Genomic DNA, 26281 nt, shown 5'->3' with positions numbered 1-26281 from the left:
TTTTTCAGAGATGAACTCAAGCTTTTGAGCAAGAGACTGGCTTTTGCAGGTAATACATATTGTTTAGCCGTTTGTACAAATCGTTTTGAGAAATGCACTTACTGTTTTGCAAATGTCGAAACTGATTCGAGAAATGTACCAAAGCGACTGAGAAAAACTATAAATGCCATTAATCAATGGCATTAATTAATTAAAAAGGCAATTTCTTAATGCCATTAAGAAATTGCCTTTTTGGGGATTGTTTTGCAATGCGACGTCGTAATATTTGATAACAGTTATAACCCCAATTGCACTATTTCGAGACATAAGAATTAAACAATAGACTGTGATACATCTTGATATCAATGCAAATGAAACGAAAATATATAGAATTAAAAATAAAACTTGTTTTTCAAACCACGGTTTTATTGGTCGGAGACATTCTCATGTAGTGTCGCCACAGCAGCAATATCCTTATGTAACGCTGGTGTATTGATATACCGTATCGTAATAGATAATAGATACCTTTTGCCCAATATGCTAAGACAATATTGAAAATGGAATTTGTATTGAAAAAAAAGCCATTAAAAGCTAAAGAAGAAGCAAAAAAAAAAAAAAAAGTCTATTTTATGCTGGCTAAATTGATACATCAATAGATAGACAGATTTCATTTTCTTCATTTGCTTTGAGTTCACTGTTTGTTCCTTACACTTTTCCACGGCAGGGGGACTTTGGAAAAACTAAACAGCAAATCAGAGGGTCCATGGACTGGGGAAGTGAAGGGGATAAGATTTTCATATCTGTAAGAAGAGGGTGTGCTACAGTATGTGTGACATTTAGTTCAGTGACATTCCCCGGGCCAAGACAACACAGAATTCCTCACAGAAGTGGGGCAGGCCTCGAGGGTTCCTACACAGCTACTGACAGAAACAAATCATATGCTGCTTTTGTCTGAAAGAAATGACATATATGTATGTTTGCATAGCGTTGGTTTTGTCACCATTGGTTTTGGAAGGCGAGGAAGGCAAGGCAAAAACGTGGAGGACCCAAGTGCAGGGAAGCAGGGAGGCAAGGCAGGAGTCTCAAAATATATTTAATTTCCCCAAAAAAAGGGGCAAACAAGGGACATGGATAAAGCAAACTAAAAGTCACACAACAGATAACCAAAGTAACACTTGAATAAACCTAAAACTGGAAACAAAACATGACTGGTAACGAAGCCGTGGCACGGACAGAGAAAATGACAATGAACCGACAAGAAGCGAAAGAAACCAGGGGACTAAATACAAACAGATTGACGAGGCAACGAGGAACACCTGGACAAGACACGGGTGGCTGGGGGGAGCCGATTGGTTGACACAAGGTAGACGGTTGATGAGAACAGGTGATGAGATGAGAACAATAACTACATGAGCACACAAGACATGAAAAACATGGAACACAGGAAAACATGAAACAAAACAAAACACAACCCAAACAAAAACATAGACCGTGACACGTTTCAAGGAAACCATGTAGTCCATCCATCCATTTTCTATACTGTATACATACTGTAAAGGTATGTGCTTTTTTACATAACCTTATGGTGTAGTTCATACATTTGAACCTAGAAATGTGCAACTGTAAGGCAACAGTGGGCGGCAAAATGGCTGTGAGGTTCTTTGCCAAAAGAGTGAGGAACGATACCACTGGTCATATTTTGCATGATTAATGACAATCTAATTCATCCATCCATTCATTTTCCTCCACTTATCCAAGGTCGGGTCGCAGGGGCAGCAGCCTCAGCAGGGAAACCCAGACTTCCCTCTCCTCAGCCACTTCCTCCAGCTCTTCCGAGGGGATCCCGAGGCGTTCCCAGGCCGGCCGAGAGACCTAGTCTCTCCAGCGTGTCCTGAGTCGTCCCCGGGGTCTCCTCCCGGTGGGACGTGCCCGGAACACCTCATCAGGGAGGCATCCTAATCAGATGCCCGAGCCACCTCATCTGACCCCTCTTAATGTGGAGGAGCAGCGGCTCTACTCTGAGATCCTCCCGGATGACCGAGCTTCTCACCCTCTCTCTAAGGGAGAGCCCGGACAGCCTGCGAGGAAACTCATTTCGGACGCTCGTATCCGGGATCTCGTTCTTTCGGTCACGACCCACAGCTCGCGACCATAGGTGAGGGTAGGAACGTAGATCGACCGGTAAATCGAGAGCTTCGCCTTTCGGCTTAGCTCTTTCTTCACCACAACGGACCGATATAAAGTCCGCATCACTGCAGACGCTGCACCGGTCTGCCTGTCCATCTCCTGTTCCATTCTTCCCTCACTCATGAACAAGACCCCAAGATATTTGAACTCCTGCACTTGGGGCAGGATCTCATCCCCGACCCGGAGAGGTCACTCCACTTTTTTTCTTGGCGGAGTCCAGCCCTCACCGGAAACGAGTCCGACTTACTGCCGGATATGCGGACCAAACTCTGACTCCGGTCGAACAGCCCGTATTAGGGGGTTCGACACCCCATACTCTTAAAGCACCCCCCACACAACTCCGAGAGGGACACAGTCGAACGCCTTCTCCGAGTCCACAAAACACATGTAGACTGGTTGGGCGAACTCCCATGCACCCTCGAGGACCCTGCCGACAGTGTAGAGCTGGCCCACTGTTCCACGGCCAGGACGAAGACCACACTGCTCCTCCTGAATCTGAGATTCGACTTCCCGACGGACCCTCCTCTGCACACCCCTGAATAGACCTTACCAGGGAGGCTGAGGACTGTGATCCCCCTGTAGTTGGAACACATCCTCCGGTCCCCCTTTTTAAAAAGGTGGACCACCACCCCAGTCTGCCAATCCAGAGGCACTGTCCCCGATGTCCACGCGATGCTGCGGAGGCGTGTCAACCAGGACAGCCTCACAACATCCAGAGACTTTAGGAACGAATCTCATCACCGAGGAGTTTTTTAGCCACCTCTGTGACCTCAACCCCAGAGATAGGAGAGCCCGTCTCAGAGACCCCAGACTCTGCTTCCTCGTGGGAAGGCGCGTCGGTGGAATTGAGGAAGTCATCGAAGTATTCTCCGCACTGAGAGAGGTGGGAGTTGAAACTCTTTCTGACAGACGTTCCCAGCAGACCCTCACAATACGTTTGGGCTTGCCAGGTCGGACCGGCATCTTCCCCCACCATTGGAGCCAACTCACCGCCGGGTGGTGATCAGTTGACAGCTCCGCCCCTCTCTTCACCCGAGTGTCCGAGACATGCGGCCGCAAGTCCGATGACACGACCACAAAGTCGATCATCGAACTGCGACCTAGGGTGTCCTGGTGCCAAGTGCACGTGTGGACACCCTTATGCTTGAACATGGTGTTCGTTATGGACAATCCGTGGTGAGCACAGAAGTCCAATAACAGAACACCACTCGGGTTCTGATCGGTTCGCTGGAATTCTAAAGCTTTAGAAATGCCTGTTGTAACCCTTTCCAGACTGATAGAAGTCAATTACTTTATTTCTTAACTGTTCTGAAATTTCTTTGGATCATGTCATTTTGTTGCAGCTTTTTTAGATCTTTTGTTCAACTTGATTTTGTCGGGACATATTCTGTTGAAGTGATTTCTTGATTTAACAAAGGGGGTAATTATGTTTTCACACAGGTGCAGGTGTCCAGGTGTACCAGGTAACTTTGAATATTTTTTTTCCTGAATAAATGAAATTACAATTTTAAAACAACATATTAAGTTCAGTTGGGTTATAGTTTGGTATTTACATTTGTTTGATGATCTTAAACATTAAAGTCGGGGAACTATGCAAAAATTCAAGAATTTGAGAAGGGGGGCCAATACTTTTTCACAGCACTGTATACTCTACTGCTGTTTTATGCATAACTAAATATGATCTGGTATTATATTATAGTGATATATGACTCGATTTAATTGTAGTAATATTAACATTTTGTAAAATAAAAGTTACACACCTTTCGTTAAATCTACGAAAAAAAATATCTTGTGTATTGATTATGTGATTGAAATTGAAATTGAAATTGAAATTGAAATTGAAATTAAAATTGAAATTAAAATTGAAATTAAAATTGAAATTAAAATTAAAATTTGGTCGGCGTTAGGACCCGCGGGGGGCCATTTTGGTCCGAGCGGAGCGGAGGGCGTGGCCATAACAAGGCAAGGCCGGCCGGCGGAGGAGGAAGACGAGCTGCGTTCACTGCCAGTCACTTCATCCGGATTCCGGACATCTGCGTCCGCTGACGGCGGCTAGGGCGATGTGAGTGGCGGGCTGCGACTAAACCAGACCTCCTGCTCCGACTAACGCCACCACCAAAACCGCTACCACCTCTCTCCGCCGTGAAGTTTGACGCTCGAGCCTCCGCCTCACCCAGCATGTCGGTGCTCGCCCTCCAAGAGTACGAGTTCGAGAGGCAGTTTAACGAGGAGGAAGCCATTCGGTGGATGCAGGAGAACTGGTAAGCCCCACGTTGAACCTTTCTGTGTTAAACGCTTTCCTATTGAGGACCGCAACGCCGAACCGGGCGTGTGATGATGCCCTTGATTCCCTGTGAATTGTACCTCCCCCTTCCCACATTCCCCCCTCGGCCCCTCCAGGCATCAGGCACCGTGATGGTGCTGTTAAGGTTATCATGTCCTCGGCTATAGTTACCTCATCTGCCAAACCGGCATGACCAGTCGTAAATGCTGCTTAGCTTAACATGGATCGAAAGAATGAGTCCAAACGAGGCTAAATGCAGCTCGTTTTTGTTTGTAGCCTGGTTGTGCTGTGAAGCTTAATCTAAATGCCTCTGTATATCTTAATAGCGGGATCTATTCACTACATGTCTGAACATTGTATGTGGATGCATTCGATGTGTATTTATATTCATCTTCTATTTCACCCCCCACAAAAAGAAATGGAAAAGGCATATAGATGAATCAGTATCCTAGTGCCTCACATCTGCTGTGTCTGTCGTTGTTTGCATGAACTTGCCATCAACATAAATCACATCATCACATTTCCATTCCATGTGTGTGGACTGTATGTATGAGGCCGCGTGGGTCAGCAGCACAGGACCCTGCCATCCCCTGGCACTAAGGACGCACCAATCAGACACCTCTGCTGATGTCTGCTGACAGAGCTGCGGCCAATCAGGGCGCTGCTCTGCTATGCTGGCATCTGTCTCGTAGTAGGTGTCCCGCACACACACACACACGTATGTGGTCGTGTGAGGTTCTTATTTAAACTGGAGGGGTGAGGAGGTGCGGGCAGCAAAAAATAAAATAAAAAGAGGAAAAAAAAAATCAAATAAATAAATACAAAGGCCAAAAACCCCACAATCATGTTCATCAGTGTGAATAAGTTAAAAACAAGGGCCGTGAAACCTTATCTCATCTGCCATACCAGTATGACCAGTCGTGAATGCTGATTAAAGAGGATTGTGGATGCGTGTTAGGGCCTTCCCAAAGTGGTTTGCTTTACAGAGGGAATGGACACGCGTCGATACCAATTTGAAACGAACATATCAAGAAAACCCAATTAGAAAGGACAACTCTAATTCTGTTCATAGTCCATATATGGGTGTTTATTTGATTTCGGGCACTTTTGATTTTCGTTTTTCTCAAAAATAAAATGTCACAAAAACTCTATTATATATATTAAGGTAAGGTAGGTAACCTTACCTTAATTGTCATCTTCCTGTGACTCAGAATCTGTTCATGTCCATATATATTGATTTCAGATTTGTTTAAAAAATTTGGTCTTTTTGTCAGATGTCCTCGAGAAATGTCATTACCGCCACAATGGCATATTGATTAAAAATGTATTAATCTTGTGATGGTAATGACATTTTAAAGTTTTTAAGCTAACTGTGCTATGCTGGGAGAGTTATCTTTTCTTTTTCTTTTAGCTAGCTCGTCCTGTACAACATTTTAGATGATTGCAGGAAAATCGTTAAACATATTAACACGACAAGTCGTTTGGTAAGGACATGTAATAAAAATATTATGTGACTTAAGGGTACAGATGAGGACAAAAACTTACTCGTCCAGTTATCAAAATGTCTGACTTCTCTCTGCCCTAGCATGTGCTTGAGTGACAAGAGAAAATGACACAGGGAATTAAAAAATCAGCTTTTGAATAAACTTGATTGATCCGAAAATGGTCAATGTGGCTGTAATGACCGCAACTTAAAAGGGACAGACATATTTTAGTAAAAAGAAATGACAGAATTTAAAATGTTTTGTATATATGATGAGAAATCATTAATTCGATTTATATTTTAAGGAATTTATGGTAAAGGTTACACCATTTTAGCATTTTTTTTTTTTTTTTTTTTTTTAGTAGAACAATAGAGCTTCATATATCCAAACCCCGTACTAGGGACAGGGTGAACTGTAAAATACCACAATAAAACCGCTACAAAAATATCAAAATATACTAATATTAGCATAAAATTTTAGACAACACTTATAACTAGGCACGCCCACTGCTGGTTATTGTAAAAAATCTATTAAAATATATTTGTTCTTTAAATTTTACATTAAGGACACAAAAAGGCCTATCATCAAATAAACAAACAAGATCGTTCTTCATTTATAGTTTACATAGCTCTAACCGGTAGCGATGCAGACGTCAGTTGCTGCGCCCTTATCGTCAGTTTACGTAAACGCCATCGTAGTTCATCAAGGCTACAAAGGACTGGGGAGCATCAAAGACAAAAAAGTCATTTTGACTATTCATTTATACCAGATGACAAATGGGCAATTTTTTGAAAAACAAAACTGGTCATTTTTTTTTTTTTTTTTTTTTATAAAAACGGCGGGTAAAACCAGATATAAGAAATGTGTACCCAAAAAAAAAAAAAAATGGAGAAACCTAGCTAGCAAGATAATTTTATGCAGTACTGATGTCTAAGTTCAGAAGCATGGGGCGACAGTGCGTAACTTTCGAAACCACAAAAGAAGAATTTTGACCAACTGTAGCCCTGCATTCTTCCTCTACCAAAAATTAACAAGCTTCACAGTCAGCATTGTTTTGGCATTTGTTTCCTTATATTGACACTTATTGGTTTGGTCTAAATATCACTTGATTACAAACGTACACATTTTGCGCACTTTACACTCATACACCAAGGAACACTTGTGTTTGTATACAGCCAAACCTCTGTTTGCAAACTTAATTTATTCTGAGACTTGATTCGTGAACTGAATTTCTTGTAAAGCTTATGTAGATTTCAAAATAGAATTAATTTGTTTCTGTTTCTTGTTTTTGGGGTTTGGTTAAAAAGAAATAGAAATAAATGAACCCTTCATTGCTTCTGTTCTTAACATTGGTACCGATGGTAGATTTAATCAAACTGCTTAGTGTGATCAGAAACACAAACACCATTTTCATGTTTAGCTCTTTAGTTACTTAATTTCTTTTGATTATAATAATATGATTAAGCTTCGTAAAACTACTCCTTGCAGTTTTCACTTTCTTGGGAGTCGTACTGAGGCTATGGTGGAGCAAAAACCAAAAAGATGCAGTCCCTGTGTAAGTCCCTGTAGTCATTTCGTTCCTTTCAGCATAAATTACGAATTGGGATTTAGAGGGCAAGTGTGTGTGTTCGTAAACAGAATTATTCTTGAGCTGTCTTGACTGTGCAATTACAAATCCAGTTTTCTGTAATATTGCCACTTTAAAAGCAGCATTTTGTATAGTCATGTTGTAGGTCAACACTAGCAAAGGATGCAAAAGCTTGAAGTTTAATGCTGACTGTCGGAAACAAGGAAACGTTGCGCTAATGTACAAACCCAATTCCAATGAAGTTGGGACGTTGTGTTAAACATAAATAAAAACAGAATATAATGATTTGCAAATCATCTTCAACCAATATTTAATTGAATACACTACAAAGACAAGATATTTAATGTTCAAACTGATAAACTTGATTGTTTTTAGCAAATAATCAGTAACATTGTAAAATAAAAGTCACACACCTTTCGTTAAATCCACGAAAAAAAAAAAAAAAATCTCTTTTGTATTAATTATGTGATTGAAATTGAAATAGGTCGGCAAAAAGATGGATAAAGTTGAGGAATGATCATCAAACACCTGTTTGGAACATCCCACAGGTGAACAGGCTAATTGGGAACATGTGGGTGCTATGATTGGGTATAAAAGGAGTTTCCATGAATTGCTCAGTCATTCACAAGAAAAGATGGGGCGAGGTTCAACTCTTTGAGAACAAGTGCGTGAGAAAATAGTCAAACAATTTAAGGATAATGTTCCACAACGTACAATTGCAAGGAATTGAGGGATTTCATCATCTACGTTCCATAATACCATCAAAAGGTTCAGAGAATCTGGGGAAATCACTGAATATAAGCGGCAAAGCCAAAAACCAACATTGAACAACTTCAGAAAACCAAAGTCGGTAAATGCAGTTCGGCGCTACATCCGTAAGTGCAACTTGAAACTCTACCATGCAAAGCAAAAGCCATTTATCAACAACACCCAGAAACGCCGCCGGCTTCTCTGGGCCCGAGCTCAACTAAGATGGACTGACGCAAAGTGGAAAAGTGTTCTGCGGTCCGACGAGTCCACATTTCAAATTGTTTTTGGAAATTGTGGACGTTGTGTCCTCCGGGCCAAAGAGGAAAAGAACCATCCGGACTGTTACGGACGCAAAGTTCAAAAGCCAGCATCTGTGATGGTATGGGGCCGTGTTAGTGCCAATGGCACGGGTAACTTACACATCTGTGAAGGCACAATTAATGCTGAAAGGTACATACAGGTTTTGGAGAAACATATGCTGCCATCCAAGCAACATCTTTTGCATGCCCTGCTTATTTCAGCAAGACAATGCCAAACCACATTCTGCATGTGTTACAACAGCGTGGCTTCGTAGTAAAAGAGTGCGGGTACTAGACTGGCCTGCCTGCACTCCAGACTTGTCTCCCATTGAAAATGTGTGGCGTATTATGGAGCGTCAAATACGACAACGGAGACCCCGGACTGGTTGAAGAGCTGAAGCTGTACATCGAGCAAGAATGGGAAAGAATTCCACCTACAAAGCTTCAACAATGAGTGTCCTCAGTTCCCAAACGTTTATTGAATGTTGTTCAAAGAAAAGGTGATGTAACACAGAGGTAAACATGACACTGTCCCAGCTTTTTTGGAACGTGTTGCAGCCATAAAATTCTGAGTTAATGATAATTTGCTAAAAACAATCAAGTTTATCAGTTTGAACATTAAATATCTTGTCTTTGTAGTTTATTGAATTAAATATAGGTTGAACATATTTGCAAATCATTGTATTCTCTTTTTATTTATGTTTAACACAACATCCCAACTTCATTGGAATTGGGGTTGTAATAACCATTAATAGGAGTGTGTTCCTGCTGCTGCTGGCATTAAAATGATGCCGATCACTCCCGACGGCTTCAACATCGGCGACCGCTGGCTGGGCTGCTGCCCTTCTCGGTCAGCGTGGAAGATGTGGGCCAGCTCTTTAGGAATGATGCCTGGAGTGCCGCTCCTGTTTTGTCTTTCACATCGCATCAATCCTTCTGGGGGGAGCACAGGGGCAGCAATTTATTTTATTTTTTAGGGTGTGGTATGCCAGTTTGGCTTAGATCATTTTCCCCATGTTATAGTGCAATGATTTATCCAAGTTGTCCTCATAGGAAGTGGTAAAGGGGACATATTATAGAAATGTAAGATGCCAATTTGTCCGCTGCGTTTGCCACAAGCAAGGGTCCACCACGCTAATTGGTGTGAATTTGGCAGCTTGGTGATGAAGCGCTGCCTCCACCGCTGAAAATACAAACCCTGCTGTTACTGTGTATGGAAGCTTACAGATCACTCTTTTAGACTCTGTGGTCAACTAAGTAGATACCAACTAGAGTGGATATAAAGCCTACACCCCGCTGTTCAAAATGCCAGCTTTTTGTGATTTAAAAAAAAAAAAAAAAACTGTGACCAAGATAAATCATTTCAAAACCTTTTCCACGATTGTGACCGCCGACCAATACAACTGAAATGAATTTTTAAAATGTGTATATATTTTTTAGAGGGGAAGTTACAAAGACCACTGAAATGTGGTTGCACAAGTGTCCACACCCTCATAACTATGTTTCTGTGTTCAAAATTATTCAATCACATTCAAACTCATCTTAAATATGATTCAGCATACTCTTGCAATAAAGTGCCTCTGATGAACCCCAAATAAATTTCAGATGTTCTATTAACTAGGCTTTACCTTTTTTCTTTGCTTTGTAGCAGAAGCCTGGCGGTTTTGTGCTAACACTGGTATTTCGAACTGTTCATTATTCCTTCCACCTTGTCCAAGTCCCAGTTCCAGCTGACGAAAAACGTCTCCAAAGCAAGATGGTGTGTTCTTTTTGGTGATCTTTGCAGTGTTGTGTTTGGCCATATAAAGTTTGTTGCTTTCATCAGAAAGTAACAACTTCTCTTTAACAGATGTGGTAACGTGTTATGGCCCGATGAATTCCAAAAGTTATGTTTGGCGTAAATGCTCAAAAGAATGCCATACCGACAGTGAAGCATGGTGGTGGCAGCATCATGCTTTGGGGCTGATTTCTATAGGTTCAACTGGGGTTTGAAATACCAGTCAGTGTTAGCACAAAACTGTTTGCCAGAAGGCAACAAAAAAAAAGTCTTAAGCTTAATAGAACATCTGTTTAAATGGTACTCACTTTCATGTAAAATGAGTTTAAATGTGACTGGGTTATTCTGAACACTGCCACATCCCAGTTAGAAGAGGGGGTGAACACTTATGCAACCACATTATTTAAATTGTTTATTTTTACTTCTTGGAATACAGCCCTATGGGAGGCACAAGCCAGCGCAAACTGTAGTCCGGTCCCAAGCCTGGATAAATGCAGCGGGTTGCGTCAGGAAGGGCATCCGGCTTAAAACTTTGCCAAACAAATATGAGCGTTCATCCAAAGAATTCCGTACCGGATCGGTCGTGGCCCGGGTTAGCAACGTCCGCCACCGGCGCCGTCAACCTGCAGGCTGCCAGTGGAAATTCAGCTACTGTGGGTCGAAGTCGAAGAAGAGGTGGAAAGCGGGTTCTTCGGCAGAAAGAGAAGAAGAAAGCACAGAGCCTCGAACTGAATGTGGGGACTTTGAATGTTGGGACGATGACAGGAAAATCTCGGGAGTTGGTTGACATGATGATTAGGAGAAAGGTTGATATATTGTGTCCAGGAGACCAGGTTGAAAGGCAGTAAGGCTAGAAGTTTAGGGGCAGGCTTTAAAGTATTTTACCATGGTGTAGATGGGAAGAGAAATGGAGTCAGGATTATTTTAAAAGAAGAGTTGGCTAAGAATGTCTTTGAGGTGAAAAGAGTATCAGATCGAGTGATGAGGCTGAAACTTGAAATTGAGGGTGTTATATATAATGTGATTAGTGGCTATGCCCTACAGGTAGGATGTGACCTAGAGGTGAAAGAGAAATTCTGGAAGGAGCTAGACTAAGTAGTTCTGAGCATCCCAGACAGAGAGAGAGTCGTGATTGGTGCAGATTGTAACGGACATGTTGGTGAAGGAAATAGGGGTGATGATGAAGTGATGGGTAAGTATGGCATCCAGGAAAGGAACTTGGAGGGACAGATGGTAGTAGACTTTGCAACAAGGATGCAAATGGCCGTAGTGAACACTTTTTTCCAGAAGAGGCACGAACATAGAGTGACCTACAAGAGCGGAGGTAGAAGCACGCAGGTGGATTACATCTTGTGCAGATGATGTAATCTGAAGGAGGTTACCGACTGTAAGGTAGTGGTAGCGGAGAGTGTGGCTAGACAGCATAGGATGGTGGTGTGTAAACAGACTCTGGAGGTGGGGAGGAAGATTAGGAAGATAAAGGCAGAGCAGAGAACCATGTGGTGCAAGCTGAGACAGGACGAGTGTTGTGCAGCTTTTCGGGAAGAGGTGAGACAGGCTCTCGGTGGACAGGAGGAGCTTCCAGAAGACTGGACCACTGCAGCCAAGTTGATCAGAGAGGCAGGCAGGAGAGTACTTGGAGTATCTTCTGGCAGGAAAGGAGAGAAGGAGACTTGGTGGTGGAACCTCACAGTACAGGAAATCATACAAGGAAAAAGGTTCACTAAGAAGAAGTGGGACACTGAGAGGATCGAGGAGAGGCGAAAGGAATACATTGAGATGTGACATAGGGCAAAGGTAGAGGTGGCAAAGGCCAAACAAGAGTCATATGATGACATGGATGCCAGGTTGGACACTAAAGAAGGATAAAATGATCTATACAGGTTGGCCAGACAGAGGGATAGAGATGGGAAGGATGTGCAGCAGGTTAGGGTGATTAAGGATAGAGATGGAAATATGTTGACTGGTGCCAGTAGTGTGCTAGATAGATGGAAAGAATACTTCGAGGAGTTGATGAATGAGGAAAATGAGAGAGAGAAGGGAGAGTAGGTGAGGCAAGTGTGGTGGACCAGGAAGTGGCAATGATTAGTAAACGGGAAGTTAGAAAAGCATTAAAGAGGATGAAAAATGGAAAGGCAGTTGGTCCTGATGAGATTCCTGTGGAGGTATGGAAGCATCTAGGAGAGGTGGCTTTGGAGTGTTTGACCAGCTTGTTCAATGGAATTCTAGTGCGTGAGAAGATGCCTGAGGAATGGAGGAAAAGTGTACTGGTGCCCATTTTTAAGAACAAGGGTAATGTGCAGAGCTGTGGGAACTATAGAGGAGTAAAGTTGATGAGCCACACAATGAAGTTATCGGAAAGAGTAGTGGAGGCTAGACTCAGGACAGAAGTGAGTATTTGCGAGCAACAGTATGGTTTCATGCCTCGAAAGAGTACCACAGATGCATTATTTGCCTTGAGGATGTTGATGGAAAAGTACAGAGAAGGTCAGAAGGAGCTACATTGTGTCTTTGTAGATCTAGAGAAAGCTTATGACAGAGTACCCAGAGAAGAACTGTGGTACTGCATGCGGAAGTCTGGAGTGACAGAGAAGTATGCTAGAATAATAAAGGACGTACGAGTGCAGCAGAACAGTGGTGAGGTGTCCTCTAGGTGTGACAGACGAATTTAAGGTGGCGGTGGGACTGCATCAGGGATCAGCCCTGAGCCCCTTCCTGTTTGTAGTGGTGATGGATAGGCTGACAGATGAGGTGAGACTGGAATCCCCGTGGACCATGATGTTTGCAGATGACATTGTGATCTGCAGTGAAAGCAGGGAGCAGGTGGAGGAACAGTTAGAAAGATGGAGCCACGCACTGGAAGGCAGAGGAATGTAGATTAGCCGAAGTAAAACATAATATATGTGCATGAATGAGAGGGGTGGTGGGGGAAGAGTGAGGCTACAGGGAGAAGAGATAGCAAGGGTGTGGAGGACTTTAAATACTTGGGGTCAACCGTCCAGAGAAATGGTGTGGTCAGGAAGTGAATAAACTGGTCCAAGCAGGTTGGAATGGGTGGAGGAAGGTGTCAGGTGTGTTATGTGACAAAAGAGTCCCTGCTAGGATGAAGGGCAAAGTTTACAAAACAGTGGTGAGGCCAGCCATATTGTACGGATTCGAGACAGTGGCACTGAAGAGACGACAGGAAGCAGAGTTGGAGGTGGCGGAAATGAAGATGTTGAGGTTTGCTCTCGGAGTGACCAGGTTGGATAAAATTAGAAATGAGCTCATCAGAGGGACAGCCAAGGTTCGATGTTTTGGAGACAAAGTTAGAGAGAGCAGACTTGGATGGTTTGGACACAGCAGAGGAGAAATAGTGAGTATATTGGTAGAAGGATGATGAGGATGGAGCTGCCAGGCAAGAGAGCTCGAAGAAGACCAAAGAGAAGGTTGATGGATGTCGTGAGGGAAGACATGAGGGCAGTTGGTGTTCGGGAGAAGGATGCAGGAGATAGGCTTACGTGGAAAAGGATGACGCGCTGTGGCGACAAGCCGAAAGGAAAATATTTTTACTTCTTGTAAAGAGAAATTCAAGTTAGTTGTACAGGTTAAAGGTCACGTTCATGGTGGCAAAGGTTTTGAAATGATTGATCACAAAAACCAAGGACTACGCCTCGGGATCCCCCCGGAAGAGCTGGATGAAGTGGCTGGGGAGAGGGAAGTCTGGGCGCCCCTGCTCAAGCTACTGCCCCCACGACCTGACCTCGGATCAGCAGTAGAATGTGGATGGATGGATGATCACAAAAACCTGGGATTTGAACATGGGTGTGTAGAATTTCTCCATCCACTGCAGCTCTGCTGCCAGTTGTCATGGTAACAAAAGCTGTTCGCGTGTTGGCAGACCGCAATGAAGAGGGCAGGGGTACATCCTCGAAGACCAACGCCTCCATGTATTGCCATGGGAACAGGAGTTCAGAACATTCCGAGAGATTCGAAATGGCTGTCGCTTGGCCGCATTGTTTGTTTTTATTTGTTGTGAATATGGCTGCACGATAATGGGAAAACGTGATAATGTTTTTGAATATTGGAATGGGGGATAAATAAATACTTAAGTACACATGATTGTTTTTCTGCCCACATTGATCCCAGTCAGTGAGTACCTTATCGAGACACTGGGCAAAAAGATAAAACATTATTTCAATTCAAACAACATGGTTTTAATGAAAACAAAATAAAAAATAAATCCACCTGGCTCCAGCTGCTATATTAACAATTAAACAGTCTTCGTTACGTTGCTATGTAGTTTCTTGATCACTTAAATAAAACATCTTAATCCCCCCACCCCCCCCTTAAAACCTGTTCTGTTCTGGATTGTTGAAATAAGAATATGATATTAATATCTAAATATATGTGAAGATAATTTGAACCCAATTGCAATTGTTTAATCTTGTCTTTTCCCACCAAGAGCGTGAGGGTGGTGCAGAATTAGGAGGAGGAGATATTTACATTAAGTAGCGTATCAAACCTTTTTGGCGCCAGAAAACAAAAGCAATTGACCAAAAAAGCTCGCATGAGGAACAATCAGCAATACACCTCAATTCAAGGAGAAGTGTTGGTGAACAAACGGCGTGCGTTGTGGATGCGCATGCGTGTGCTGCTTTTTCAACTTTTCATATAACGCTTTGTGGTTGTGTTGAAGGTTGGTATGGAGATCAGTCGTGTTTCCTCTGGTGGCTGCAACAAGCTTTTGTATGACTTGCATAGTAGCTGTGTTTGTAACCGTTCGCCTCTCTTGTATCCAGAGTATTTTCAAATAAGAAATGGGCCGTTCTTTTTAGCCACAAGTAAAGAAATGTCGTAAAATGGCCGCTCTGCTGCCGACGCACTCTGTTAGCGATGCAACACATCTTGACTCGGCCTCAAAGAATTCCCTATCTTGAATTGTTGCTCAAGCGGGGTGACTGATAGGTAATTATTTCTGTCAAATGTCTATTCACCGTCAGCTCAACCCAGCACTTGATATGTGGTGTAGATAATACACATGGAGAGATTGTGCAAAGCTGTCCAGGGGTGGTATCTGCCTCTTTTTCAAGGACGACCTTGAAGGGGATACACAATGCTATGTAACAGAAGTGCATTGTCGAGCACATTCCCCTCAAACATATTGGAAAAGTGCGGCCAATTCCTTTATTTCTGACCTCCACTGACTGCTTGTGAAGACTACATTTATCCTAGTCGGTTGTAGCCAATGTGAAAAACCAGAGCGTTGTCTATGGGTGGCAAAACAAGCAATTGTGAAGAAAAATCGGAGTCCTAGAGAAGAAACCAACCACTGGTGTACTAACACATCGAACGGCGAGACACAACCGTTAGTGATATCAGCAAGCCAGAGGTTTTATTCTTAAAAAGTATCTTTAACATTATTATTATCAGCTGCTGTAACATTTAACATTGTCTGAACATTAATGCTGTGCTTAAATAGTGGAAAATAAGTAATGATTCCATTAAAATGTATTGCCCATAAAAAAAAACAAATAAAAAGTGTACTTAAATGTTTGAAAAGGAACGGTTCTGAAAGATGAAATGCAAATGAAGAGTACCTGAAAGTTAAATACAACTGAACTGTACTTAGCATGAAGTCAAAGTTTGATGATCATTTTGAAATTGTGAAGTTAGTCAATTAATCATTTCAGCCCTATTTTTCTGAAGCTGTTTTTACTGCATCTTTGTCGTCTAAACGTACAGTTAAATACCCCCAAAATGTGACAAAGTTTTAAATACTGTCAGGATAATGAAATTGATTAAAGACTGAAGATCTTCAATCTCTGACGTTCAAGTAGTTCCACACGCGTCATAGGCACAAATGATAAGCGCCAAACAAATCCCCTTATCTCCAATCTTTGGAAGTTGCTGCGTTGGCCAGGTCATTTTGCCGTTATTTTAATTGCGTGATATAACCAGGACCAATTGGATTACACGCGCATGCTTCCTGCTCATATTCCCGCCACTTCTTGGTCTTCAAGAATTTCATCATGCCACACTATTATATACTGCATACACACACACACACACACACACACACACACACACACACTAGAGTCCATAAAGGTGTGAAAATGACCTGAACAGTATGTGGACTTTCTGACTGACCACTTTCTTCCATGGTACCAAAAGAAGAACCATGCTTTCATTAACAAAAAACCCGCACAAAAAATTGACAATTAGTTTCAACTAATTTCAACTGGTACGTTACCAATTCATGTTGCCTGGGAATCGATACTGGTATTCAACAGTACCCATTTTCGGTACGTTTGTGTGTGTTTGTGGTAGTAAAGAATTTGGTCAATATATATTTATACATACTTTATGAACAAATATTACAAGACGTTTATATCAAATGAGCAAAAGGATGGATTCAAAATCAAGGTTTAATATTTTACACAGAATAATAAAGTATAAATAATGCAAACAAAATACAAAGTGCTAAGCAAACATATTTGCAATGAACTGCACAAGGAATAAAATAAAAAGTGATTGTATTATGATGTACTATGATAACTAATGCAAGTTAATAAGCCAAACCTTCCCCTATGCACATATGTAATACAAAATAGTAACATTGTAGGGACTGCTTGCAAGCTGCGGCGCCTCCTCTGCTGTTTTCGCTAATTTGTATTTATTTTTATATATATATATATATATACGCTGCGTTAGAGTGCGCCACGGAAATTGACGTAACATATTTGCATAACAATTTGGAAAGCAATGTAGTCGCTATCTCCATACATACAAACCCCAATTCCAATGAAGTTGGGACATTGTGGAAAACTTATATGAAAACAGAATATAACGATTTGCAAATCCTTTTCAACCAATATTCATTTTAATACTCTATAAAGACAAGATCATGTTCAAACTGATCAACTTTATTGTTTTGCAAATATTCACTCCTTTTGAATTTGATACCTGCAACACGTTCCCAAAAAGTTGCGACAGGGGCATGTTTACCACTGCGATACATCACCTTTCCTTTTAACAACACTCACTCAGCATTTAGGAACTGAGGACATACAGTTTTTTGATATACAGCTTCAGTTGCTCAACAGTCCGGGGTCTCCGTTGTCGTATTTTGCGCTTCATAATGCGCTTGCACACATTTTCAATGGGAGACAGGTCTGGAATGCTGACTGGCAGGCCATTCTAATACGCACACTTTTTACAACGAAGCCAGACTGTTGTAAGACATGCAGAATGTGGCTTTGCATTGACTTGCTGAAATAAGCAGGGACATCCCTGAAAAAGATGCTTGGATGGCGGCATATGTTGCCCCCAAACCTGTATGTACCTTTCAGCATTAATGGTGCCTTCACATATGTGCAAGTTACCCGTTCCATGGGCACTAACACACCTCCATACCATCACAGCTGGCTTTTGAACTTTGCAAAGATAACAATGGTCCTTTTACCTTTTTGGCCCTGAAGGTACTACGTCCATGATTTCCAAAAACAATTTGAAATGTGGACTCGTCAGACCACAGCACACTTTCCAGTTTGTGTCAGTCCACCTCAGATGAGCTCAGTCCCAGAAAAACTGGCGGCGTTCCTGGGTGTTGTTGATATATGCCTTTCGCTTTGCATGGTAGAGTTTTAACTTTCATTTGTAGATCTGAACGCTATCTGTGTTACCTGCCTGCCGATGGTTTTCTGAAGTGTCCCTGAGCCCACGTGGTAATATGGTGCTGGTTTTTAATGCAGTGCCGGATTCAATGTTGGTTTTCAGGCTTTCCGATGAAGTGCAAATATTTCTCCAGATTCTGGACCATAGATGGTGAAATCTCAAAATTCCTTGCAACTGTATGTTGAGAAACGTTCTTAAACTGTTGGACTATTTGCTCACGCACTTGTTCACAAAATGGTGAACCTCGGCCCATCCTTGCTTGAGAACAGTTGAGACTTTCGGGGATGCTCCTTGTATACCCAATATTGACATTGACATGTTTTTGAGTATTCCTAAACTTTCCCAGTCTTTTGTTGCCCCTCTCCCAGTTTGTTTGGAACGTGTTGCAGGCATCACATTCAAAATGAGAGCGTATGTGCAAAAAAAAAAACAAAAAAAAATCAGTTTGAACATTATATATCTTCTCTGTCGTGTATTTAATTGAATATAGGTGAAAAGGATTTGCAAATCATTGTATTCTGTCTTTATTTCCGTTTTACACAACGTCCCAATTTCATTTGCAATTTGGGTTTGTACGTACATTGTACACACTGTAAACACACCATGTCCGCCGAGACAACTGCAGACTCATCCCCAGACTGCAAACACTGGATTATGTAACCGATGAAATCTCCTGGACCATCTAATACGGATCCAAGTTTCACAGCAGGTTAGCCAGCAGCTCCACACAACGCTGGGGGAAGGGAATCCAAGGGGGGTGGTTACACCCCCCTTGGATTCCTGTGTTTGGCACGATAATCCCACTTGTACACAACAACGCACTTGCATAAAGGCGACAATGTGTTATCCGGTCATGTTTATGATGCTGCTCGTTACATTGTAAATGCAGCAAGTCTATGTACGACTTGATGACGGGAATTCACAGAGATGTGTCAAACATAGCTCAGATAACTTGTGTCCAAATGCCAAAAAAAAAACACTTGGGCATTATAATATACATTGTCGCTATCTGTAAATAATAATAAAAAAACGTGTTTATTGTGTTGCAAAACCTTGGATTGTTATAATTGGTATTATACCTTATATTTAGGGCTGTAACCATCAAATATTTTTACAGTTTAATTTTAATTGGACATACGATTTTCCCATCTGACAGCGGCGACATGCTGATTAAGTAATTGGTGACGACATGACATTTTAGGTTGTATGTTATGAACACATTATTTTTGGAACACATTTCACAAATTATCAATTTGATGGTTACAATTAATTGATAATCCAGAATTTGAACGTAGACATAAAACGTAGCGAGGTAAACATCTACCTGCTTCGAACGGAGTGCATAACAATGTCACTTGAGCAACCCAACCTCCCACCCTCACTGTTCTGAAGAGCATTGAGAAGCGATGATGTCATCCTGCAGTCCCAGCCTTGACGTTGCTATCGTGGGAATGTCGCCATCTTCTTGGCTGAGGTGTCTGATTGACACTGATTGGTAGTTATGACATACAATTCCATGCCAGCTTTTACGACCATATGTTTTGGTTGTTGTTCGCTCTTTTGTGTTTTCAGCAGTGTCCTTTATTTGTCTGTCCCACTACATACTTATCTTCCACACACAAGGCTGCAGCTGTGAGGTATTTGGGCCAAAATGGAAGCAAAAGATAAACCTCTGGAGTCAGTTGGAGCTACTTAAAAAAACAAAACACTTCAGCTGTGGAGGTACCAGTTGAGGTGGTCATTTCAGTTTTGTGTTGTCAACAATGTGGCGATGATGCAAGCATTTTGTCTTTTAAAGGAGATGTACAGTGAACCGTCACTATTCGTAAGTAATTGAAGTGGCTCACGCCCCTCCCTGAAAGGATTTTTCATTCTCTATAGATGCCACAATAGGACAGCAAGGACTACTATTGTCAAAATGAAGCTCCTCGACTCACTTCCAATTGTTTCCTTGGCACAAATATGCCACCAGATGGTGCTAAAGCAACACTGTTATTCAGAAATCTAAGAATGCCGTACTGCGAATATGTTTGGGTTCACCGTACAGCTATTCGCGGGGGATAGGGACGAAACCGCTGGACCCACACAGTGATAACGTGAATTGGTAATTGTAGATAGGCTTAGTGATGTTCCACTGACCTGTTACAGATTTCACTGGTTTTGATGTCGTGATTATTCCTAGTTTGGCCAAACTATCGTGAACCACAGCAGACACGGGTGCCGCCACGTACATAACTCTGTCTGATTGTCAATCAAGAATGTAACACTGCTGCTGTGCCATATTGGATGAGTGAGTGTGTGTCGGCGGACATTTTGCCTAGCCTTCTTTCTGCAGCATATGTTTGGTTGAGCGGACAACAAGTTTGTTTTTTGGCATGATTACAGCCAACAGTAACGGTCTGTTGTCTCAATTAAAGAGAAGCTACTATACAATACATAACAAACATACAGGAGACAGTATTTATCCTAAAAAATGATGAAATAATGTTCATATTTTCTTGCGATGTTACAGAAAATCATAAAAGGGCAAGTTTTTCAAAAACAATCTGCCGTGTGAATTAGCGGGTGCTGAACCGTGAAAATGTGCAGCGGTCAACTGTATTAAATATCTGCAAATGCAGAACCGCTAATATGCTGGCTTCACCTTATTTCTTTTTCACATGTTATAAACAGTCCCGGCTGTCTTAAGATGTTTGCGACACGCTTTTTGTCCAAATACCTCAAGGATCAAGAGCTACTGCTCACCCTGGTTTTTGTGACCATGGCGACTATGGGTGGAACTATAAACAGAATAAAATATTTCCTGGTTTAATTTATCATTTTGATGATTATTGCTTTCAGCTAACGAAAACCCGAAATTCACCATTTTAAGAAGGAATAATATGGATTATTATTGCAGAAATGGGCAATCTGAAAAGTGTTTCCATGAGTTTCACTTTTCGATGGAACTACTGGAATAAATTAACTTTTCTACGGTGTTTTAATTTGAGATGCAACTGTATTTGTATAAATATTGTGTGTTCATTCCCTGCTGTAAAATGCACGTGTTGTTTTTTGGCTTCTACAGGAAGAAGTCCTTCCTTTTCTCTGCCCTCTACGCTGCCTGCATCCTCGGCGGCCGCCATGTCATGAAGCAACGAGAGAAGTTTGAGCTGAGGAAGCCTCTGGTGCTCTGGTCCCTCACGCTCGCCGTTTTCAGGTGGGGCAAATGACCGAGCGATATTTGGAAACTCAGATTTCCATCAAGCGGTGCAAACAGTTCCTTTCCTTTTTGGTGTTTTTCCATCGGCAAAAGTTGTAAAGGTAACCAACATAGATTAATTGGGAGGGGAGGGGTCTACGATTCGAGTTTGATTACTGAAAAATTGTACTGTGGTGCCTTGAGATACAAATTTCATTTGTTCCGTGACCTCTATCTGAAATCATATTTTGCCTTTGAAATAAAGGCTTTAAACCGTTCCAGCCTTCCCCTAAAAACAAACAAACCATGTTCTTTGTATTTTTGATTAGAAAAATAGCACTCTACAATATTGTACTTTACATTTTTAAATAATCAATTGTGTAATTATTGTATGTTTTTGTAATCAATTTTTGCCAATTTTTTTTTTTGCTTCCATTCAATGGGCATTGTGCTGCTGCTCCTGGTGTGTGTGCTTTGGCCACCTGGAGGTGGAGGATATATATATATATATATATATAAAATATATATATATAAAATATATATATTTTTATATATATATATATATATACGTCTGTGAGTATTGTTGTATTTGTCTACGTGTGTGTGCTGATGTGCTTCACCGTTTGTTTTAAATCTGTTGCTAAAAGGGTTGCAACACTGATGCATTTGCCCTCTTGGCTCGCATTGATGCTACTGCACACGGCTTTGCCTCAATAGTAAATGAGGAAAAAAATAATAAAAAATTGTTGGTGCCGAACCAAACGGGACCTGTGGACTGAACCGAAACAGTCAAATTGAATGATTTGGAAGGTTTCCAAAAACTGTTCCACCCTTAATACATACGCTTATTTTGAAACCCTTGCTTTTATTTTGACACAAGCACCGTAGAACCGGAAGTGTTGGGACTCGTAGCTGAGAGAGGGGAAAAAAAGCTTGCTTCCATTTCATATATGGAGAATGAAATTTTTATTAACTCCCGTAGAAGCCATGCCTGTATGTATAATATAATATATATGTTTTGTCAAGTAATTTCATGTGCAAATGTGCAGTTAAAAATAGGTTTTGTGAAGTTACTTGTTTATGAAAATGTTTTAGTGACTGGGAGTGTAGTGGTACATAATGCCGCCTTGAAACGCAGACGTCGCGGGTTCCATTCCTGGTCAGTGTGTGTGTCAGTGTGCCAATTTATAGCCTCTCCTGGTCCCAAACCCAGATTAAAAACGGGTGTGTTGCGTCAAAAAGGGCAGAAGCATAGATCCATGCGCCATCACACAAATGACATGTACAAGTTAATTTGATAGATGCTAGTAAAAGGAGATGCGCTGCTAATTGATAATGCAGACTAATGCTTACTTTCTTCTTATAGATTGTTTGTGTTTTAGCTCAAGTATGTATATATATATATATAAATATTTCCAATATAATATTTACTTTATTTGCTTCGTGTCGCCCTCGTGCACAGTATATTTGAATCTAAAAGCTAGTTTTTAGATTCACATACTTTGAATACGATCTTGCAAGCCGGATCTTCAAATAGAAGACCACTCATTTGTTCTGTCTGTCACTATGCGTCACTGGCATAAATAGAGGAACAAAGATACATTATTGTCAATATATATTTTTGAGCAATTAAGTTACACAAGTATATAGAGTAAATGAACAGGTCATTCAAATACACATTCCTCCTCCATTCATCTTCTGATCGGATCGCTTTTTTTAAACTCGCTGATCGGTGATCAGTAATCGGCCCCAAAAATCCTGTTTGTGTAAAGCCTATTATGTATAGCTCATTAGGTCACGGATATACTAGTCCGGCCCACTTGAGATCAAATTGGCGTGAATGTGGCCCATGAACTAAATTTGAGTTTGACACCCTGTCTGAGAGAATTTTAGAAGGGCGGAGTTTGTGAATAGCTAACCATAAATAGGTGGGGGTTCGCTATATTATACCCATTTTGTTGCATGAAAAGAGATTCCACCACTCTCCTAAATGAGTCGCCAATGCACTTTTGGTTCTTTAAAACATTGACTAATTTCTCTTCTTTTGTACAGTGAATGCCATCCATCCATTTTTTTCTACCGCTTATCCGAGGTCGGTTGCGGGGGCAGTAGCTTTAGCAGGGATGCCCAGACTTCCCTCTCCCCAGCCACTTCATCCAGTTCTTCCGGGGGGATCCCAAGGCGTTCCCAGGCCACCCGAGGGATGTAGTCTCTCCAGCATGTCCTGGGTCGTCCCCGGGGTCTCCTCCCGGTGGGACGTTCCCAGAACACCTCACCAGCTATTGCTCCACAGCTGGAAAGACGTTGTAGACATGTAGAACGAGTGAGGGCAATCTATTCCAGTGTTATGTAACAACAAAATATCTTTAAGCAAACAGAAACACTGTGTTTGTTGTAGGCCACGGTTCAATGTACTGTTGTTTTGGTTCTGTTTTTATTACAGTATATTTGGCGCCGTCCGCACTGGAAGCTACATGACGTACATCCTCATGACCAAAGGGCTCAAACAGTCGGTTTGCGACCAGAGCTTTTACAACGGGCCCGTCAGCAAATTCTGGGCCTACGCGTTTGTGCTAAGTAAAGCGCCAGAACTGGGTAAGTCCATTTTCTTTCTACATTTTAGAACATATATCTTACTGTACTGGGGGTGTTAATGATCTGGATTCTAACTATAAATTATATATTTTTTTCAACATTCTAATATTTTTGCATTTTGTTACATTATGTATTTTAATAGGAAAATTATAATGCGTGCTCATTTTATGTATTTTTTTTGTTTATCAACTAATAGAAATAGGTTATTAAATTTAAATTTAAAAAAAAAATTCTTTATAGTTATATAAATTTGTTATTAAAATTTCATTTTAATAACAAAATAATGCATGTTCATTATTTACATTTAGTATTCATATTTTTTTAACTTTAGAGATTCTGCCCTTGTTTTAGTGTTTTTGTTTTTAACTTCAATATTGTTTTTAATTTACTTGTTTTAATGGAATTCATGTATAGCACTTTGTTTCAGCTGTGGTTGTTTAAAATGTGCTCTACAAAAAAAGGTTTAGTTGGATTAAATATGATAACAAATTATGTCATATAGTATTTTAAATTGTATTCTAATTCTAAAGTTATTCCACTCGCATATACCACTCGTCGGAATAAGCTAATTAGTTTGGGATCCGTTCATACTTGAAAAGAAGATAAGTTTGTCAGTTTGTTTACTTCAAGAACTGGCTGACACAACAAGGCAATTTAAAACGTTGTTTGCGAACATAGCCTACCACCGCTAGGTAGAATGTATTTTAATGCACAAGTGGTCAACAATAGACACAACTGCATGTGCACTTTCAATCGCTTTACTGAACCAATGGTAATAAACATTCATAAAAAATGGCCACAACTGAAGCACAGTTAGCCATTTAACCGCGAGCTGCTAACCTGAGCGCACAACAGCAAACTCTAGTTTCATTCGCTGACGCCCACATTACTCACCAGGCTAGGCCCGCCTTTTAAAGGCATACACACTCAGTCACAGATAACAGGGTAGTATGTGAGGATGGTGAAACCAAATGGACAACGATAATACCTGTACTTCACATGCACATTTTGTATTTTATTAATAAGGCGCAATCTATTTTTGTACATTTCGTCGATGTGATAATCGTTGGCATAATCAATTCTAAAAATAGTCACTAGCTGCAGCCCTAAGGAGCGGGCCCTGCTTTGGATGGGATGCCAATAATGAGCTTACTTTCTTATGTGCGCAGGCGACACGCTGTTCATCGTGCTGAGAAAGCAGAAGCTGATCTTCCTGCACTGGTACCACCACATCACCGTACTGCTGTACTCCTGGTATTCCTACAAGGACATGGTGGCCGGCGGCGGCTGGTTCATGACCATGAACTACCTGGTGCACGCAGTCATGTACTCTTACTATGCCCTGCGGGCGGCCGGCTTCAGGGTGTCGCGCAACTACGCCATGTTCATCACTCTGACGCAGATCACCCAGATGCTGATGGGCTGCGTGGTCAACTATCTGGTGTACTCGTGGATGCAGCAGGGCCACGAGTGCCCGTCGCACATGCACAACATCGTCTGGTCCTCGCTCATGTACCTCAGCTACTTCGTGCTCTTTGTGCAGTTCTTCTGGGGGGCCTACGTGGGCAAGACCAAAACACCCTCTGTCGTGAAGAAGACTGAGTAGAAAAGGCAAAAAAAAACAAAAAACAAAAGGGAGAAAAAAAATAAATGAGACTGATGGCGAGATGATAGGTGGACCACTGTGATGAAGCCATCGTAAACTGAAGTTAAAACTCAAAAGTCCCTCATTAAGTAGTCTTAAATCACATGATTGAAAAATCTGCCACAAGCGTTGTTTACTTGACTTTTTAAACTACTACATATGAAGAATTGCTTTTGTCTCGTCGGTGTGCGTGTGCTGTTTTATGTTTTTATCTGTCAATACAAATAAAAGTTGTTAATTTTCACCTTTTTGTCTAGCATTTGCCACATTTTCTCAGGTCTTAGTTCAGCCATTTGCCCATTGAAATATGCATGACGTCAGGACACAAAAACAGCTGTTCCAGTTCTTCCGAAATGAGCTACGCTTCTCTTTATGTATAAGTAATATAAAACAGTGTATTAGTGGTGGGCAAGCCTGCCTCACAGTTGTAAGGATCGGTGTTTGAATCTGGAAAATGGAGGATTAAAGATTTTTGATTGGTTTGTTGCTAATAGACTTGTTTTACGAAATGGGCAGGGAAACATGCAAATTGTTAAATCTGTTGTATTGACTATTAAAAAAGTCTAGTGTATTATTAGTGGTCTCTGTTGTGCTTATGTGCATTTGCACTGTATTTATGTCAAAGAAAACATGCAAAACATTCACTCCTTGTCTTTTGTTTCAAATTCATGACTAAACCTTAAAAGTAAGTGTTCAAAGTTCGATTTATATGGTTCAAATCCATACTTATGTCATTTGGGCTCCCTCGGGAGGTGCAACGCACTGCCAAGTGTACTCAATTTCTCATTGTGGAAGTTACTGTATTTTTAAAAAGTGACGAAATAAGACCAACTTTGTTCACTAAAAACTGGTAGTA

The 26281-nt window shown here is 41.3% G+C and overlaps 1 protein-coding gene across 1 annotated transcript; it reads left to right on the top strand.

Annotated features, from left to right (window-relative positions):
- The first annotated feature begins 4138 nt into the window (after positions 1–4138).
- elovl6 (ELOVL fatty acid elongase 6) lies at positions 4139–25996 on the top strand. The gene is made up of 4 exons (XM_061686433.1): positions 4139–4427; positions 21072–21203; positions 23629–23780; positions 24950–25996. The coding sequence occupies exons 1-4, from the start codon at positions 4345–4347 to the stop codon at positions 25384–25386; spliced, it is 804 nt and encodes a 267-aa protein (XP_061542417.1). The 5' UTR covers positions 4139–4344; the 3' UTR covers positions 25387–25996.
- Positions 25997–26281: the final 285 nt, after the last annotated feature.

The sequence above is a fragment of the Phycodurus eques genome, chromosome 9, assembly GCF_024500275.1.
Source record: "Phycodurus eques isolate BA_2022a chromosome 9, UOR_Pequ_1.1, whole genome shotgun sequence".
In the NCBI taxonomy this organism is placed as follows: Eukaryota; Metazoa; Chordata; class Actinopteri; order Syngnathiformes; family Syngnathidae; genus Phycodurus; species Phycodurus eques.
Note: the sequence above shows the minus strand (reverse complement) of the source record. Positions and strands in the feature narration are given on the sequence as shown.

What these genes read in the sequence shown, in the direction of transcription:
- elovl6 (XM_061686433.1), top strand. Translation starts at nt 4,345, where the DNA reads ATGTCGGTGCTCGCCCTCCAAGAGTACGAGTTCGAGAGGCAGTTTAAC. An exon ending in CGGTGGATGCAGGAGAACTG is followed by an intron (nt 4,428 to 21,071) that starts GTAAGCCCCACG and finishes TGGCTTCTACAG; the next exon opens with GAAGAAGTCCTTCCTTTTCT. An exon ending in AAGTAAAGCGCCAGAACTGG is followed by an intron (nt 23,781 to 24,949) that starts GTAAGTCCATTT and finishes TTATGTGCGCAG; the next exon opens with GCGACACGCTGTTCATCGTG.